Source organism: Manis javanica, chromosome 6 (genome assembly GCF_040802235.1).
Source record: "Manis javanica isolate MJ-LG chromosome 6, MJ_LKY, whole genome shotgun sequence".
NCBI classification, from domain to species: domain Eukaryota; kingdom Metazoa; phylum Chordata; class Mammalia; order Pholidota; family Manidae; genus Manis; species Manis javanica.
The window spans coordinates 44,668,706-44,685,844 of record NC_133161.1 but is presented as its reverse complement, the minus strand read 5'-3'; the positions used below and the strand labels follow the sequence as shown (position 1 = coordinate 44,685,844).

The following is a 17,139-nucleotide window of genomic DNA, read 5'->3' as shown; positions in this document are numbered from 1 at the left end:
GTTCTGGGGTCAGCAGGGTTCTGGGCATATTGGCTGGGTGGCACAAGTCACTTGGCCACTGACTACCTGATGCCACACTGCTGGCAAGGTCAGAGACAGGTAGAGCCCAGCCTGGAGCTCCTCCACCCCTTTTCTACTGTCTCCCTCCCTCCCACTTGAAGACCCCACCAACCCTGGTGAAATGCAAATAAGGCTTGGAGTTGAGTTATTGGTATTGCACCACTGTCAGCTTCCTGGCATTGATAACATGCTCTGGATATATAAGATGTTATCATTGGGGGAAGCTGGGTGAAGGGTACACAGGAACTCTGTACTATTTTTACAGCTTCTTTTGAATCTAAAATTATTTCAGAATAAAAACATTTATTAAAAAAAAAATCATCCTTCAAGACCCACCCAAATGTCGCTTCTCCACAAAGCAGGTCTGGCTCAGTTATGTGATCCACATCCGTCTGGGCCCCAGAGTGCTCTGTGCACACATTTTTGTGGCCCTAGTTCATCCTAGGTTGTGCTGCAGCTGTGTGGGCACACACCTGATCCTCCACTCCAGACCCAGCTGCGTGAGGTCAGGAGCCATTCTTTCCTCCAGCAGGACCCCTACCGCCCACTGCCACCCAGAGCTGAGGGCAGGGTCCTGCACAGCTGGTGCTCAGTGAATACTTGTGGAATAAAAATTGATGAGTTCCTAGTGTCACCTGGATGAGAATAGCTGACAGCTTTCCCTGAGGGTCTGTGGGAACAAAGTCACTTGCTCCCTCTCCTATTTCGTCTTTCTCCCTCCTTGCTTTCCTTCCTTCTCCACCCTTTTTCTCTGGTTCCTGATCTCCCCTTGACAAGCTCTCTCTCATCAACAGGAACTTGTCAATCTGCTCCTGACCGGAAAGGCCGTGTCCAATGTTTTCAATGATGTGGTTGAGCTGGATTCTGGAAACGGGAATGTCACACTCCTCCGAGGCATTTCTGCGCGCAGTGACATCGGCTTCTTATCTCTCTTTGAGCACTACAATGTGTGCCAGGTACTGGGAGCCTGGGGCTCTGGCAACAGAGGAGCCTGTACCCTGAACCAATGAGGAGGGTGGGGGAAGGAAAGTCCACCCCAAGTTCCCAGAGCTCCTTGGGACTCAGGTCCAGTCTCAACCACAGAGGTTTGGGAAGAGTATGGCTTCACTGTCATTGAGCATGGGTATAATTTGCACCCAAAGCCAGCTGATGCCATGTTCTGAGAAAAGTTGTTTGAAAAGGACTGCTAGGATTTATAGTGTGATTGTGGGTCAGACTGGCTGTGGCTGTCCTGATTGTGGGTCAGACTGGCTGTATACACTAGTGGGGGGGTCTTCTCTAAGGATGGGGCCAGATCTTAGGCCTTGTGTGAGTTTTCTGAGGCTGCCGCAGCAAAACACTGCAAGCTGGGTGGCTGTAAAAAGTAGAAAGTTATTGTCTTATGGTTCTGGAGTAGAAGTTCTCATAGCAGAAATTAGAAATGAGTCAGCTTGCACGGTCTGTTGCTGTGTGTTGGTCCCTTTACCTCTTCTCTCACTGCGGCCAGGCTCTTGGAAGGGCCACATGCCCCAGGTGGAGCTGCACAGGGGACAGGGTGAGTACTTGTGGGCGGCCTGGCCAGGGGAGCACTGAACCTGCTGCTGGACCTGGGAGCCTTGGTTGTCATGTCTTCAGAGAAGACATTGATCTGTGGTTAATTACGTGAACAAGTTGTCCTGAGGGGGTGGCAGGGGCTCTTTATGTGGTGGCTGCTCCTACAGACATTCTTGGACAGTCTGGATGAGGCCTCATTCACTGTGTATTCCCAGAACAAAGGATACAGACACTGGGCCAGGGGACACTCAGACAGTGCTACGCAAATGGATTTGCATGGTGGGTGGAGATCAGCATTTGAAGGCAGGGCTCAGTTTCATGCTGTGCTTCCTGTGTGATCACATGTTTGGGTATGCTGGCCTGTTGCTAATGAGCCATGTGGAGCAGCCCCAACCCCCGATCCTCTTTTGGGTGACACATCCCCCACCATGGACAAGAAGCAAATTTGTGGGGTCCAAGCACTTGGGGAAAAAAGAATAATAGTGGCTCCTTTCCAGATTTGCTGGCGTCAGGCGGGAGCCTAGGAAAGTGGCCACATGGCCTGTAAGAAGTACCAAGGCCCCAAGCATCAGACCCTGCGTGGGCTCTGGAAGCACTTAGCCTGCAATCCCATGGGCTGAGAGATATTGCCTTGGCTGGAGTGAGGAATCCCCAGACCTACCATGAGTTCTGGCTTCATTCTTGGGTTAAGGGTCAAAAAGTAAACTATTTTCCTGTGGTCTGCTGAGGGTAATTGATGGGAACATCAGTTGGGGGTCATCCTTCCTCTGGAATAAATGCCATTTGAAGAAACTCAGGCCCTATAAACGATCCCAGTTCTTGAATCCACACTGACAGCCCTCTGCTGCTGTGTGCTTGGCTGAAGATGGGGCTTTTATCTCCCTGCAAGAGGATGTCTATCTGTCCCTCTGCCTTGGGACTGCAGGCTCACTAAGGAAGGAGCGCTGGGCCTCCCTTCCTTCTCTCCACAGCTTATGGAGGACTGGGCCTCTGAAGAGAAGGCACAGGCCTGGCAGTTCAGACATAGTCTTTGCCCTCTCATAACACCACCTGCTGTCCTCTCTGTCCCCAGGTTCCTCTGGTCCTCCATGATTAGCCATGTTGGACATGGAAGGAGTTCAGGGAGGTTTAGTATCCAAACCGGACCTGACCCCAGAGTTGGGGCCCCTACTCTTGCCTGGCCTGGTCCCCCTCCACCAGCAGCAAGGATGTGGTCATGGTGAACATCTGGCATTTGGGGCAGCCTGGAGCATGGCATCCACAGATGAGCTGTTCTTAAAAGGCCAGAGGCTTGTTTCATGCAGATGGCAGAACTGGGCCTGCCCCTTACTGTAGCCTGTCTCCGGGCTTCTCACCATAGCCTCTGGCCCTCACTGAGGATGTGGTTGGGAGTGAAGGGTGGTCCTGCCTCTTAGTGAGCTTGTCTGATGACCCATACTCTGGCTGTGCCCAGGGGAAGCAGAGAAAAGTCTGGGCCAAGAACTGGCTCTGTCCCCGGCTGTGGAACTTGTGTGACGTGGCTGGCAGGCCAGAGAAGGAGAGCATGAGACAGGGAGTTTAACTTCAGTGCCCCTCCTATGACCGGCAGGACATTTTTCTTGCTGCCCTCATAAAGGAACCAGAGCAAAGACTGAGCTTGGCAGGGAAGGCTCTGCAAGCTCCATCTCCCTCCCATGTTCTCCAGCTCTGCAAATGGTACCACACGACCGGTTACTCAAACTAGGAGCACGTCCAGTCTACCCGGTCATGTGGTTCCTACCCTAAGTTGTTTCTCATGCCTGTCCACTGTCACTTCAGTCACGAGCCACCAACATGGCTGGTCTGGATGCTTGTGATCGCCTAGCTGGCCTCTGGCTCCTGGACCCAGCTCCTTCCAATCCTGTCCCTTCACTGATGCCACTATGATTTTTAGATAAGTAGATTGGATCATATAATTCCTTTGTTTAATACCCTACAGTGGTTTTCCAATCCTCTGAGACTGTTATGTGCTGAATGGGGCTCTGCTCCAAATTCAGATGTTGAAGTCCTAGCCCCCAGTACCTCAGAATATAACTGTATTTGGAGATAGGGTCATTAAAGAGGTAATTACGTTAAAATGAGGCCATTACGGTAAGCCCTAATCCAACTGATTAATGTCCTTGTAAGAAGAGGAGATGAGGACAGACACACACAGAGGGAGCGCATGTGGGGACACAGAGAGAGGCAGCCATCTGCCACCTGCAAACCAAGGAGAGCAACCTCAGAAGGAACCAGCTCCGCCAACCCCTCACCCAGTACTTCCAGCCTCCAGACAGTGATGAAATGAGCCCCCCAGCTTGTGGAACAAACTAAAATCCCAAACCCCCTCTGACCTGCAAGGCCCTATGAGAGCTGTCCTTGCTTATCCTCCTCTTCACATTTTGCCTTAAATGCCACTTTGTAAGGGAAGGCATTCTATTTAAATAGAGGTCTGCTCTCATGGTCCCCTGCCCATCTTGTCATTCTCCATCATACAGTCTTTATTCTCTCCTTCATAGGCCTCTTCTTGGTTCTAAGTATCACATTTTATTGCTTTTGGATGCAAACTTCACCCATATTTGAACATTTTATGAGATTTTGATGAATTATTATAGCCAATGATGTGTGAGACTTTAATTGCCATCTTTCTTTCTTAATGACACAAAAAATAATGGTGAATCTGATGGCATCTTAGAGTCAGTGACGTGCAGTGCCAGTGTATCTGTATGGTTACCTGATTACTGTCTCCCCTTAGCTGGGTGAGCCACATGAGGACAGGACTTCTTGTTCCCTTTAGTGCCATGTCCCCCATTGCCTAGCACTGTGCCTGACACCAAAGTGTGCCATGCTGAATAAATGTTATCCTTAAGGAAGACAGACTATATTGAACTCTCTCTGCCAGCAATCAAATGTAGGTCCTTTAAAATAAGGCTCTAAGCTGATAGTCCAGAGATGGTAGTTTGGGACACTCACACACTTCACCCCCGCACAAGATTTAAGAATCCCCATTTAAAAGTAATCCCAATTGTGCTGTATATGCGTCCACGAGGAGAAAGCCTCAGACCTTTGGAGGAAATGTGCCCCCTACCCAGTCCTCATTCCAGGCCTCTGCTCAGCTAGCTCAGAATCCAAAGGAAGTGAATTTCATCTTTGGAAAATGTCACCCACTTGGAAGGGGCTCCTGAATAAGAAAACTCATTTACAAACTCTCCAGGCATCTTTTTTGCCCTTAATCTTTTGACCATTTTATAAATGGCAAGCTGCCCTTTTGTCCCTCTGCTGGAAAATTCAGGGTGGCTGATCCTGCAGATGCCTGCTCCCTGGAGGGCAGCCTGGCTCTCTTCCTGCAGTGAAGGAGCGCTGGGCCCACAGTTCGAGGTGATGCCCTTGCCAGAAAAGCCTCTTTTGAGCCTGGAATGGGAGCCAAGTTTTCAGGGGGGTTTAGGCACGTCCAGCCACGTCCTTTAAGACATCTAATTCCTCTGTGTCCTGCCGAGGAGCTAGCTCTCTGGTCATGTTTTTCTGTCGCACGGGGCTGAGGTGAGGGCCCAACTGGCCGGGTGGGGGCAGGGTGGAGTGCCTGCAAAATGAGGAAACTAACACATTGTAAAGATCACCTTCCTCCCTTCTGGAGGAGGCAGCTGTTCATGTGCACATCTTTCACCAGGGACCTGGTTCACAGCCATCTGAGCACAGCCCCACTGTCCATGCCACCCCAGCCCAGAGTTAGCTCCTAGGCTGGCTCCAAGGGGCCCAAGGAGAACTGCCTGGCCACTCTTCTGTGACAGGCTCTGGAGAAAGTATGCCTTTGCTCCACTGGAAAAATAATTCCCATTCTTTCCTTAATCCACAGGCTGTGGCTGTAAATACCTGAGCAAGCAAACATTTCCCTGGGGCTGGTGGGGATTAGGCCAGAATCAGCCTGGCCCATGGCATGTACAGAACTGAACAGACCAGGACCCAGGGTGGGGAGCAGTGCTGCCCAATGGAGTCACGGGACAAGGACAGAGTGCGTAGAAGGGCAGGGGGCAGAGCCAGCCTGGCATCTGAGCAGGCCTTCGAAGAAGGCCCTGGCCACACCTTTCCACTTCGCAGGCATGCCAAGCAACAGCAGCACCAGGGCTCTCATCCATGCTGCATGGCACCTGCTTTCCCTGAATACCTCTCTGCCATGAAAGTCTCTGCTGGGAACTTCCAAGGGAGTCCTCCTAGAAGGCAGTCCCAGCTCCTTATCCTGCCCTTCCCCTACTCTATTTCCCGAATGCCCTGCTGTTCCCTGAATGTCATTCATTCCTGGAATCAACCAGACTGCTCACCCAAGGCCCTCTCTCCCTTCTCCCTGGTGCTCCGAGTCCCATCTGTGTTTAAGGTAAAGTCCCACCTAGTTCATATTACGCTTCATGCACGAGGAACTGCATTCATCAAACATTTGCTTATGTTGACTTACATTTCTTGCTCTTGGTGCTAAGGGTGTGGTCCAGTGTGCAAGAGGCGGGAAGTGTGTCGTGGTGAGGCAGAGTGATGAAGGAGGAGGTCAGGCACCTTGTACCTAGTCTCCCGAGCCGGGAGCTAGGAGGAGATTTGTGTTCCCTGGTTGGGTAATTTGGGTGGTGCAGGACCCCAAAGCGTGGAGAGGTGGGCTCGTGCTCTAGGCTGGTGGGCAGTGGGGTGCACAGGCACAGAGGCTCCCTATGCTGGATTAGCGTGAGGATGGGCGAGAGGCTCCATGTGCTGGAGGGGTGGGGAGGAGAGGGGGAAGAAACAGTTAGGAGGTGGCTGTCTGTGGAGGACAGGATGCTGCCAGAACCTTCGGAGGCAGGAGAGCAGGGCAGCACTATGAACCAGCTAGCTGTGGGGGATGAAGGGAGCGGGAGTGCCCAGCTTTCCGGCTGGGGTGTGTGCAAACAGGCCCTGTGAGTCGCAGGCTGAGCTGGCAGGGACAGCCTTGGGAGACAAGACCGTGTCTGTGAGCAGCATGAGGGGCTCCAGCTTCTCACACTGGCTGGGGTCCCCACAGGGCCTCTCTGAGGCCAGCCTGGCCCTGGGGTTGGACACAGGAATGCTCTGGCTTCTTTCTCTGGGAATCGCAAGTTGCTTCAAGCATCTCTGCCTGCTCTGTCTCCCTTGTCCAGGTCGGCTGCTTCCTGAAGACCCCGCGGTTCCCCATCTGGGTGGTGTGCAGTGAGAGCCACTTCAGCGTGCTCTTCAGTCTGCAGCCAGAGCTCCTGAGAGACTGGAGGGCTGAGAGGCTCTTTGACCTGTACTACTACGATGGCCTGGCCAACCAGCAGGAACAGATCTGTCTGACCATCGGTGCGCTGCCTCCCCACCCTGTCCCTGCACATCCTCAGGGAGCCCCGAGATGGCCTCTCAGATCCCAGCCTTAGCATGCCCACTAGGGGTGGTCAGAGAACAATGGGGATCAGATGGCCTGTGTTAGCAAGTCCTCTTGCAGAATGGGCCAGACCTGGGCCTTGAGATGGTGTTAAGGTGTAAAATGAAGTTGAGACCAATTAGAGTGCCCAGAACACTATGTCAACAAGTTTGGGTTTTATTCTCCAGCAATGAGGAGCCATGGAAGGTGTGGAGCAGGGCATTGATGGGATTAGATGTATTTTTAGAAAGAGTTATTCATTCTGGTAGCTGAAGAGGGGCAGGAGGGAGGGGTGGAGACTGCAGGAGGGAGACCAGTGAAGAGGGTGCTATGGTGCCCAGGAGATAGGCGATGGGCAGGAGGAAGGGTGAGTCCAGTAGAGATGAGAAGAGAGGCGGGTGCCAGAAGAGTCAGGTCGCAGGAGTTGTTGCTGACCTCAAGGTGAGCTTGGGTCCTGGGCTGACAAGCCTGTGCCTTGTTCTCCCCAGACACCACCCAGACCATCCCTGAGGACAGAGGCCATGATCTTGTCCCACCCCTGGAGCTCTGCATCAGAACCAAGTGAGTCAGGCCCACCTGTGGTTTGAAAACCTGGCCTGAGTGGCTGGGAGGTATGGTGCTTGGGGATGGTCATGCCTGCGGAAGGAGGACAGGTTCCTGGGTCACCCCAACTGGGAGGGGTGTGGTATGGTGGGACCCTTGCAGACTGGCAGATGTACAGTGCTCATGACTTGTTCGTGTGTAGCATTTTGTGGTCACTGAGGCCCAAGTGGAGAGGTGTGTGCTTTGTGGGACAACATGCTTTCAGACAGCTTCTGAGGATGTGCTTTGCTGGAGGTTGGGAGTATGAGTGGGCAGCAGCTGAGGCCCTTCCTTGCTCAAGGCAGCAGCTACCAGCTGTGGTGAATGCTGTTAGGCCCAAGGGAGGAAGGACAGGTAAGGTTACCTGGGGAGGGGTGAGGTTATGGGGCCTGGCCAGCCAGAGTGTAGCTCAGAGCAGTTTCCTGGAGCAGCAGACCCCCATCACCTTAGACATACAGCAGGGCTCCTTGACTCCTCCAGTCCAGCCCCTCAGTATTTGAGGGGAGGCTAAAGCTCAGGCCATGAGAGGGAGTTGCCAGGACTCCAGGGTGAACTGAGGCTCACTTTACTTAGGAGCTCACTGGCTGGCCAGGGCTGGGGCAGCACTCTGGAGGGCTAGGGGTGTTGTAGCCCTGGGGACTCCCCCTACCCCAGTGCTCAGACAGGCCCTTCACAAAGCCTTTGGGGAATGACTTGAGGCCTCAGGATACAGTGGGAGAGGCAGGCCTCAGAGGAGGAGACCTGCATTCCAGTGCCTTCTTCTAGGGAAGCAGTAGAATTTGCAGGTGCGATGAGTGTGGTTTCTGGGGTTGAATCCTGACCTTGCTGCTTTCTGGCTGTGAGTCCCTAGACTCCACTTATTTGTCATGTGTGAAACGGGGATAATGGCTGTGCCTGGCTCCTAGGGCTGTTGTGAAGAGCGCCGGGACATTACCAAGCGCCCTGTGAATAGCTTACTGTTATTATCTCAGCTACTCATGACTCAGGTGACCTTAGGCAGACGTCATTGCCCTGTTTGTGAATTGGTTGGGGCAGAGGATGTGACCCTGTGGCCCTAACTGCCTGAGATGCAGGGGCTCACCTGGAGCCGTGGGGTGCTGCTCACCTGCAGCCGTGGGGTGCTGCTTACCTGCAGGCAAGTGAGCCCTTGCGTGGAGCTGCTGAGAGAGGACTCCATGTACGCAGTGGAGATACCAGGGAGGGGACGTGGGTGATGCTGGGACATCCTCATTATGCCCCATCCATTCATCCATCTGTTCATCCATCCACCTGCTTGCCCAGCAGGCCAGGGACAAAGCATTCTTGTGGGGTCATGTGCCGGTGTTTCTTTCATCAGGAGAATTAGAGGCACATGCAGGTCACTTTCCTTTCATGTAGAAAGGCCACTCATTCTGAGTGATGAGAGAAGGGCAGCAGTGGGGACAGGAGGTGACACTGCCTCAGCACCTTATGCAGGGCAGGGTGGGAGAGGATCCTTCCTGCAGGTGGGTCTGCCAAGAAGGGCTCTGGACTGCACCCAGAGCACACGCTCCACCTACCTCCGGATCCCGGGGACCCTTCACTGAAGGCCTTCTTCTGTCCCTGTGCCCTTCCCTGTGGCAGCCCACCACCTAGAACCTCTCCAACTGCCCCATCAGGAGTAGCTCTTCTTTTCCCAAGAATGGTTCTGCCGTAAGACTCACCATGCGCCTCCCATGGGCATGGGGACTGGGCTTCGTGGGCTCAGCCCCAATTGGCAAGAGCTTGAGACAGACTTGGGGTCTGTCAGGAGCTCAGTCCAGAGACACCTGCATGCGAGTGTGGGCCCAGAATGCCTCTTTCTTGTGTGTCTGCTGCCCCCTTCTCCCAGGACCACTGCCCGGCACCCTTTGGCCCTGCGCCACAGCATGGACCAGTGAAATCATGGCCTGTCAGATGATGGAGGAAGCTGGGGCAGATGGCTCAGGCCGAGTCTCCCCCCTCCCTCCCCTCATCAGCCCCCGCTTACTGCTGCAGGGCTGTGGGCTTGCCTGAGCCCTGGCATCTCCTCCAGTGGCACTTCCTGGTCCTTGTCACAGGGAGGAAATCGTCATACTTGTGCAGCACACAGGGTTATGGACAACTGGCCTGGGGACTCTGGTTGGCTCAGGCTTCACCCTGAGGAGATCAATTTTCGGGCCCACCCGTGTCCTTCTCTAGCTCACTTGTTGGGAAGATTTGCTCTGGAGCATGGCCTTCAGGCTTTAGCAGGCACCTCTGGAGGGCATGGTCACACACAGATCACTGGGTCCCACCCCCAGGGGTTCTGGTTCAGTAGGGCCTGAGAATTTACATTTCTGAGGAGTTCCCAGACGCAGCTGGTGCTACTGACCCGGGACCACACTTGAGAACAGGTGTTCTGGTGCCTGGTAAAGGCAGGGCCCACCCCATCCCCATGCCCTCCTGGCTGCCTTGTGACAGTGAGTGTCAAGGGAAGAGCTGGCCTTCAGCTCTGGCCTGCTAGAACACGCAGGGCCAGGGGTACTTTGTTCCGGGCTCTGCTGGCTTTCCCCCCACCCCTTCCCCCAGGTATGGGTGCTCCATGCTCTGCTAGGACTTTCCTGGAACCAGCTGCCTGCCTGTTCTACTTCCCCAATCACTTGCTCCCTCACGGTGGCTCTACCTACACAGTGAGACTTCTCCCAACATTATTCTGGAAAAGCTGAGTGGGTCAGTAAATAGTGGGAGTGCTGTGTTGTTGCCCCCTCTGTACCCATCAGATAACATACCATTCTAATGGAAAACAGCAGACGCAGCCTTCTGGAATTCTGTTCCAAGGAGTTGGATTACAAAGGCTTTGCATTTTGTTTTCATCCCAAATTCTCAAACTGCTCAAAGAAATAAACTTGGGAAAGTGGCCTTTGAGGTCAGGGAGAACCCATGGGAGATGGGGCCTTGCCTTTGGGGGGATGAATCCTGCTGCTGCCTATAGGAGGCCCCTGCCTTGACAGGACGGGTACATGTGGTGCTATGGCTCTAGCTTGGGTCATTTCTAAGGCCAGTGAGAGCCCAGGAACCTGCTGGGATGCAGCTGAACACTCACTGCAGGATGGACTGACCCTGCGGGCAGGTGAGGTTTCCCTCCCATCACTTCAGCCTCATGCAACCCCTAGGCTGAACTCCACGGAAGAAACAGCTAGAGAAGCCTTGGTTCCTGTTCTCAGAGAGTTCACAACTGAATGGAAGTCAACTTCAGAATCAACTCTATTCTAATTCAGGGAGAGAGACACCACTGTCTATCCTCAGACCCAGCTCTATTGCCCCACAAAGACCTCTGACGCTCACCCTGACCCAGCCAGGGGCACACCGCACACCTGGCTGTATGGCAGCTTGCTTGGATTCACAGAAAAGCCCTTGGGCACCACTTCCTTTAATAGGTGAGAGTCTCCATAATAGAAGTCTGTGCCCCAGGCTACTCCTTGAGTCATGAGCAGTACAGGACCTAAAGCTTAGGCCCTTGCTGTCAGCCCAGTGGAAGGTCACTGAGTGGGCAGTGTGACTTCCCACCACCTGGCTTTGTTGCCACGGTGACATTGCACAAGACCAGACTGCCAGTTTTGCCTTTGGAGAAGAGCATCCTAAGTTGAACTGTCCCCAGTCCTGTGCCCTCTCTGCTCACTAGTGTGATGCACATCTCGGCATCAGAGAGTCTTCTGTTACCTTCGCTTGTGTCCTGGATGTGGGGTCTGCCCCCCAACCTCCCTCCTCCTGCCGTTCTATAACCATTTCAGCAAAAACAGACTCATTTATGGTCATTCCCAATCAAGACACACACAGTGACCCCAGCCTAGCTAAAGTGGGAGAAAATGAAACAGTTGACAAGAGTCCAGAGAAAAGAGGAAAGAAACTCATAACCAGTGCCTGGGGCTGGGCCACAGATGTTTCTGTTTGGAAGCTCAGACAAGAAATTGAAAATGTAATTTCAGTGGGAACAGTGCCGTCCAGGGGCTGGAGTTGAATGCCCGTCTCCCTCAGCTGCACCCCTACCTGCCTGAGGGGCCTGGTACAGCCTTCACGCCTCTGTGGACACACTTCTTGCCCAGGTACCCTCTTCACCATGCCTCTCACCCATCAAAGGAGGGTCCCCTAGATGCTCCTTCTGCCCCAACTGCTGTCTTCTGATTCCCCAGCCTGCAGCCTGCACACACACCTGCCTGTTGTGTTCCTCGCTGTGGTTGGGTTCATGGAACACTCGATGCCTTGATGCCGGGAAAACACAGAACAGGACTCTGGACACTTCAGTTGAGTCCTGGTTCTGCTGCTGTCACATTGCATGACCTAGAGAAGGTTTGACTCTGCTTTGGGCCTCAGTTTCCTAATCTGTTGATTAGGTATAACCATCCCTTCTCTGAGCTGTTGTAAGGTTGAGAAAAGAGATGCAGGAGCATTCTCTTTCTTTTGGAGACCTTAAGGGGCTCACACATGCATGGGAGGAGGAGGAAGAGTCAGGAGGAGGGATAAGAGAGTAGCAGTGGGCCATGGCCAGGGCCTTGTGACCGCCTGAGTCAGAGGGAAGGGAAAGTGTGGTGTGAGGGAAGATTTAGGTTTTCCTGCTGGGAGCCTGGGGCTCCAGGAGAAGCAGCTGGTATGGAGGGGATGTGTTCATTCAGCAGTACATGGAGGGGGGAACACAGAGATAGAGGTTGTGGAGGGAAAGGAGGTGAGTGAGATCAGCTCTGCCCTCAAGCTCACAGTCTGGTGGGGGAGGGAGACTCCATGACAGTATGGCCGGGGAGAGCCAGGCACTGGTGCTGAGGATGGACCCCAGGCTGCCTGGGGGTCAGAACACCCGTGGAGGGAGAAGTCCTGGGTCTGATTCTGAAGGATGGGGGGTAGGGTGGGAGCATGGTCTTTCCAGGTGGGTGGCACAGCACAGGCCAGGGCCCAGGGGTAAGAGAGAGCACATGGCTCATTCTAGAACCGCCCCCAGTGGCTGCAGCACAGGAAGGGAAACTCACACACAGGGTAGTTTTTGGAAATCAAAGTGGGTAAGAGGAGCTCCAGGGTGTATTTCTGCCCTTCAACTCTGGAGGCTTTAAAACCAGGCCTGTCCTGTTCTTCTTGCTGATACAGGCTCTGTCAAGCTTCTTCCCCCACCCCTCACCCCAAAATACACCAGATTCATTAATGTTGAAAATCTGTTGAGGCAATTAACTGCCACTCTGTTGTGGTGATGGCCCTGGGGAGGAAAGGGTCCCATTTGCGGCCATGACGTGTTCGTCCTCCATGATGCTGAGCTGACCTGAACCCCAGGGACCATGGCATCTGCATTGAGCTCAACTCCTGTGCCAATGGTCCTCATCCAGGGGATATTTGGCAATGTCTGGGGACATTTTTGTTGCCGTAGCTGGTGGGGGCTGCTAAACACCCTATAGTGCATAACACAGCCCCACCACAGAAGCATGTGGCCCAAATGCCATTGGTGCTGAGGTTGGGAGACCGGGGCCTAAGTTCAAACTCAGCCTCTGGAATTAGTACTTGGAAAGTGAGCTTTAATGCTGATGCTGCTCTGTGGAGTGTCTCCATTCCATTCCTCCTCTCTCTGCCCTTCCCTAATCACATATGCACAGTTCTTCCTACTGTCTTTGTAGTTGACTCACCAACTTGCAGAACCATTCCTATTCTGGAACCATCATCCCCTACGTATGCATAGCGTCCTTCCTGGCTCAGCCCTTTCAATTTTTAAAATGTCTCTGCTTTGATTTTCTATCTTAATTGCAAACTGCTTCTCTCTGGTGCCTCTATTACTCTCCCTGCATTGGTACCTGTTGGCTGGGTCAGTTACCTCTGTGAAAGGCCTCAAAACGAAGCCTCAGAACACACAGCCTGACTGTAAGACTTAGTGACCTGGGTGTCTAATGACTCATCCCTTCTTTGATGCCAACTCCATTTTGCCAGGATCTGAAATGTTTGTACATTGAGAGCTCATAAGAGAAAGTTCTGTCTGCCTGTGGAAGCAGAGTAAAGGCTGGGAGGGATGCAAATGGATGGGGAATTGCCTTGGGGGCCAGGCTGAGTGTAGGTCTTATGGGGATATAGGAAGTCTGGTCTATTTCTGACTCTCACCCTCATTCTCACTATGACTGGGGGCAAGGAACCGCCCTGGTCTGGACAGTAGCTTCCCTTTTGCAAATCTGAATGCCTGGTGCCTGCCTGGAGCCGGGCTGTGGGTGGAAGGTTGCTCTCCTCTCTGTTTCCCTTCTGCTGCCCTCTGCGGGGTCTGGATTTAGGATGTGTCCTTGGTGTCCAAGACTGATAAGAAACTTACCTACAAATCTTAAAGAACAATAAAGGCTTTTTAGTGACATGCTTCAAAACTGCAAAGATGATGAGCAGAGGAAGAAACTTGAATATCTCAAGTTGTGTAGCAGAATCAGTTAAGCCCTGCATTATGCTGCTGCAGATTGCTGAAGTCCTGTTTACCCAGTGATGCAGTAAGTCAACCTGGGCCTTTGGAACCTGTGATCACCATGATTCCTTCCCAGCCTGTCCTACTTCCTGAACCTGCTCAGCTGTGCAAGTCAGAGCTGCATCCATCATCCTACCAACTGGGTCTGTATTAGCTACCCTGGGACATCGTCCAACTCCAGTGCCAAACAGGGCAGCTGTGGGAGCAGTCTGACTGCTCCCAGCTTGGTCAGGTTGTCTGCAGACATGGTCCCAGTGTTCCTTCTTCAAGCAATGACGAATGCTGTGAAGATGATGGAGTCCATCAAAGTGACTGAATCCCAAAGCACCTCATGGATTCCCCTGGATCCACCTCAGTGCTGGCATACAGCAGCTCAAAAGCACCCAGATGCCACAGAATCACTTAATTCTTCCACCCAGTGGGACAAGTGATGCTGACCATTTGGTGTTTGTGTTTGTTGACCATGTGGCTGGTCACAAAGGTAGGGTTCCTCGGATGAGCATGAGCTCAACCACGTGTGTCTCTTGGCACAGATTAAGTTCATATTGTCTCTTACCAAGGTCATTTTTCTAACAAATACTTTGAGAAAAGGTCTCTTTTAGAAATGTACGCAAATGTTTTTGTACATCCAGACCTGCTTCTGAGCATTTATAACCAGAACAATCCCAGGGACCAAATGATTCAAATGGTGAAATGGCACCTCTCAGCCTTCCATGCAGGAAGGTAAGGATTGGTTGCTGGAAAGCCACACAACCCCATTTTGGGTGAGCCCTCTGAGCATCGTGGGCATTACCAATGACATTGAAGAGAATGCAGGGCTGGTTTTGGACAGAATACTCCCCCAAAACTATGTAAAATTCATGGCTGAGCAGACTTTGTGTCATTCACCCATCTCAGCTTTTTATGCTGAGTGTTTTAATAAGAAGATGCAATTTTTCTGCTTCATCTATAGACCAGAAAGAATTTTGTTAGGATGTCAGTTGGCATGCACAATATAGGGCAGGGCTGTGTTCTGTGTCTAGACTATGGTGAACGTTACATTCTCACATTCCCCAGTGGTTATGGAAGGTCTATCCTTACAGTGCCCCAGGTGGAGCTAGGAGGAGAACACGATATTGATTGTTTCAGGATGGCTGTATGCAAATATCTCCCACTCTTAACCTTTCTAATGGAGCAAGAAGCACAGAATTATACAAGAGTTTTTCTCCAAATGATAAGAAATCTTTTTGCTCATTTTCAGGGAAATGGGATGGTGTAAAGTAGGGAAAATACTCTTTGCAGATACCAAGAAGTTGCCGTTATCAAGAGGTTAGCAGAGCAGAATGAGTATGAGTCCCACAGTCTCTGGAACGCTGTGACTCCCAAACTAAAAATCAGACATTGATGTGGTAATTGAAGCAAAGCACTGAAGTGAAGGAAGGCAAAGAGCAGAAGCCTGAGGAAGGAAGGAGAAAGAAATTCAGAGGGAGTCTAGGTTGTTCAATAAAGTCAAGAATATTGGGTTTCTGATGACAAGCCTACTGAAGCCTCTTGGTGCTTCCAAGCATTCAGCTGGGAAATGCAACAATCTTTGGGAGAACCTGTTCCCTTCTTGTTGCAGTTCCAGTCTCAGAGATTCTCACCTTTCTCACACAGACATACAATTAAAATGAGAAAAGCTGCTCTCTTTTCTTCCTCTGTGGCAGTTATGATTTTGACTTTAATACTGAAGGAAAACTTAAAGTTTTGAAAATATCTCCTCCCTCCCAAAAGCCCTTGTTGTGAACCCATTCCAGACTTCACATTCAGGTCATGCTGTTGAGGTGTGTGATGTTTGTTCCCCCGTTCATACAGTCTTAGGATATATGTATATGTAGAATATACCTAATACCAGATTTTGCAGAAATAATCCATCTGCTGTAAATGTTATTCCTCTGAGTTGTTTTATTTTTGTTTTTAAATTTTTAATTGAAATATAGTTGACAAGACAACCTCTGAGTTGTTTTAGAAAATTAGTGCCATGTATTGAAATCAAGTGTTGGGAAATGTTATGGTTTCACCTGCAATAACTTTTATTTTGGGATTGAACTATTATTAAATTGTATCCAATCCTAGACTACAGTTTAATTATACTCAATGTATTTTAAGGCTTCATAAAGTAATTGGAAAAAACTGCAAATCTGTGCTTCACTGAGCTGCTCATGGTGCTTCACTAGTTTCCTGTGGCTCTGAGAGCAAAGCCCAGAATACTTACAGGGCCTCCCAGACCCCCTGTGGCACAGTCTTGCCAGCTCCCTGCTGTGGCCCACCTCTTTCCCTACCTTCTGAGGGTACAGCAATTGGACCTCCTCCTGCCCTTTGAATACTCCAGAATTTTTTCATATCTAGGTCTTTCCATGTGCCTTTAAAGTACCACCTTCAGGCATCCCTGGAAAGCAGCTAGATTTAGATGTGTGTGGATCACTCCAATCAGCTGAGGACCCTGCAGTGCCATGCATGAAGGAGGGTCTCAGTAAACATCTTTGGTATGAATGAGTGAATGACCTGCCATCTTCGTCTCCTCTGGGGTCTTGGGTGCATTTGTGTCTCATATGGGCCTGGCGTGTGAATTTGGAGGGGCGAGGTAGGGAGGGCGGAAACGGAAATGTATAAAGCGCCTGAGACACAAACTTGAGGTGAGTGGGAGCAAGAGGTGTCTGCTCTGTGGGCCCTTGCAGCTCTGACTCTCTCTTACTCTGCCCGTAGGTGGAAGGGGGCACTGGTGCACTGGAATGGCTCAGACCCCATCTTGTGACCCTTCATGTGGGTAAGCCCTCGGGCTCCATCACTCATCACTGGGGGTGACCGCTGAGCCCCAGGCATCGAAGAAGTTCTCTTGGAAGAGTGTCGCCCTGGCCTGGACCAGCACTGCTGCAGAAGCATCCAGAGCTCCCTGCCCCTTCCATGAAGGGCCCGCCTCAGACTGAGGAGGCTGAGGGTGCTGCTCTGCAGCTCTCTCCTGGCGACGCTGTGACTGCGGAGGACTGGAGGGGGGCTGACTGCGGGCCCTGCTGCCTTCTGTCTGTATCCCTCCCTTGTTCCCCACTGGGCTGTCCCCTCACCATACCTCTGATACGGTCAGCCTGGGGCCCCTTCGTTGTTCCTGGCACTTGGCTTTCTATAAAGCAGGGGTCAACCCCATGCTGAG

General features: G+C 51.9%; 1 protein-coding gene and 1 pseudogene across 2 annotated transcripts in view; both read left to right on the top strand.

Moving 5' to 3' along the window:
• The window catches only part of MINDY4 (MINDY lysine 48 deubiquitinase 4), a 118,179-nt gene extending 101,040 nt beyond the window's left edge, over positions 1-17,139 (top strand). For both annotated transcript variants that reach the window (XM_036990532.2, XM_036990533.2), the window contains 4 exons: positions 855-1,016; positions 6,723-6,903; positions 7,453-7,525; positions 16,698-17,139. In XM_036990532.2, the coding sequence (XP_036846427.2) occupies positions 855-1,016; positions 6,723-6,903; positions 7,453-7,525; positions 16,698-16,746 (465 nt within the window). In that variant the 3' untranslated portion in view covers positions 16,747-17,139. The remainder of the gene's footprint in view (positions 1-854; positions 1,017-6,722; positions 6,904-7,452; positions 7,526-16,697) is intronic.
• LOC118966928 (oxysterol-binding protein-related protein 9-like) lies at positions 11,631-16,690 on the top strand (annotated as a pseudogene).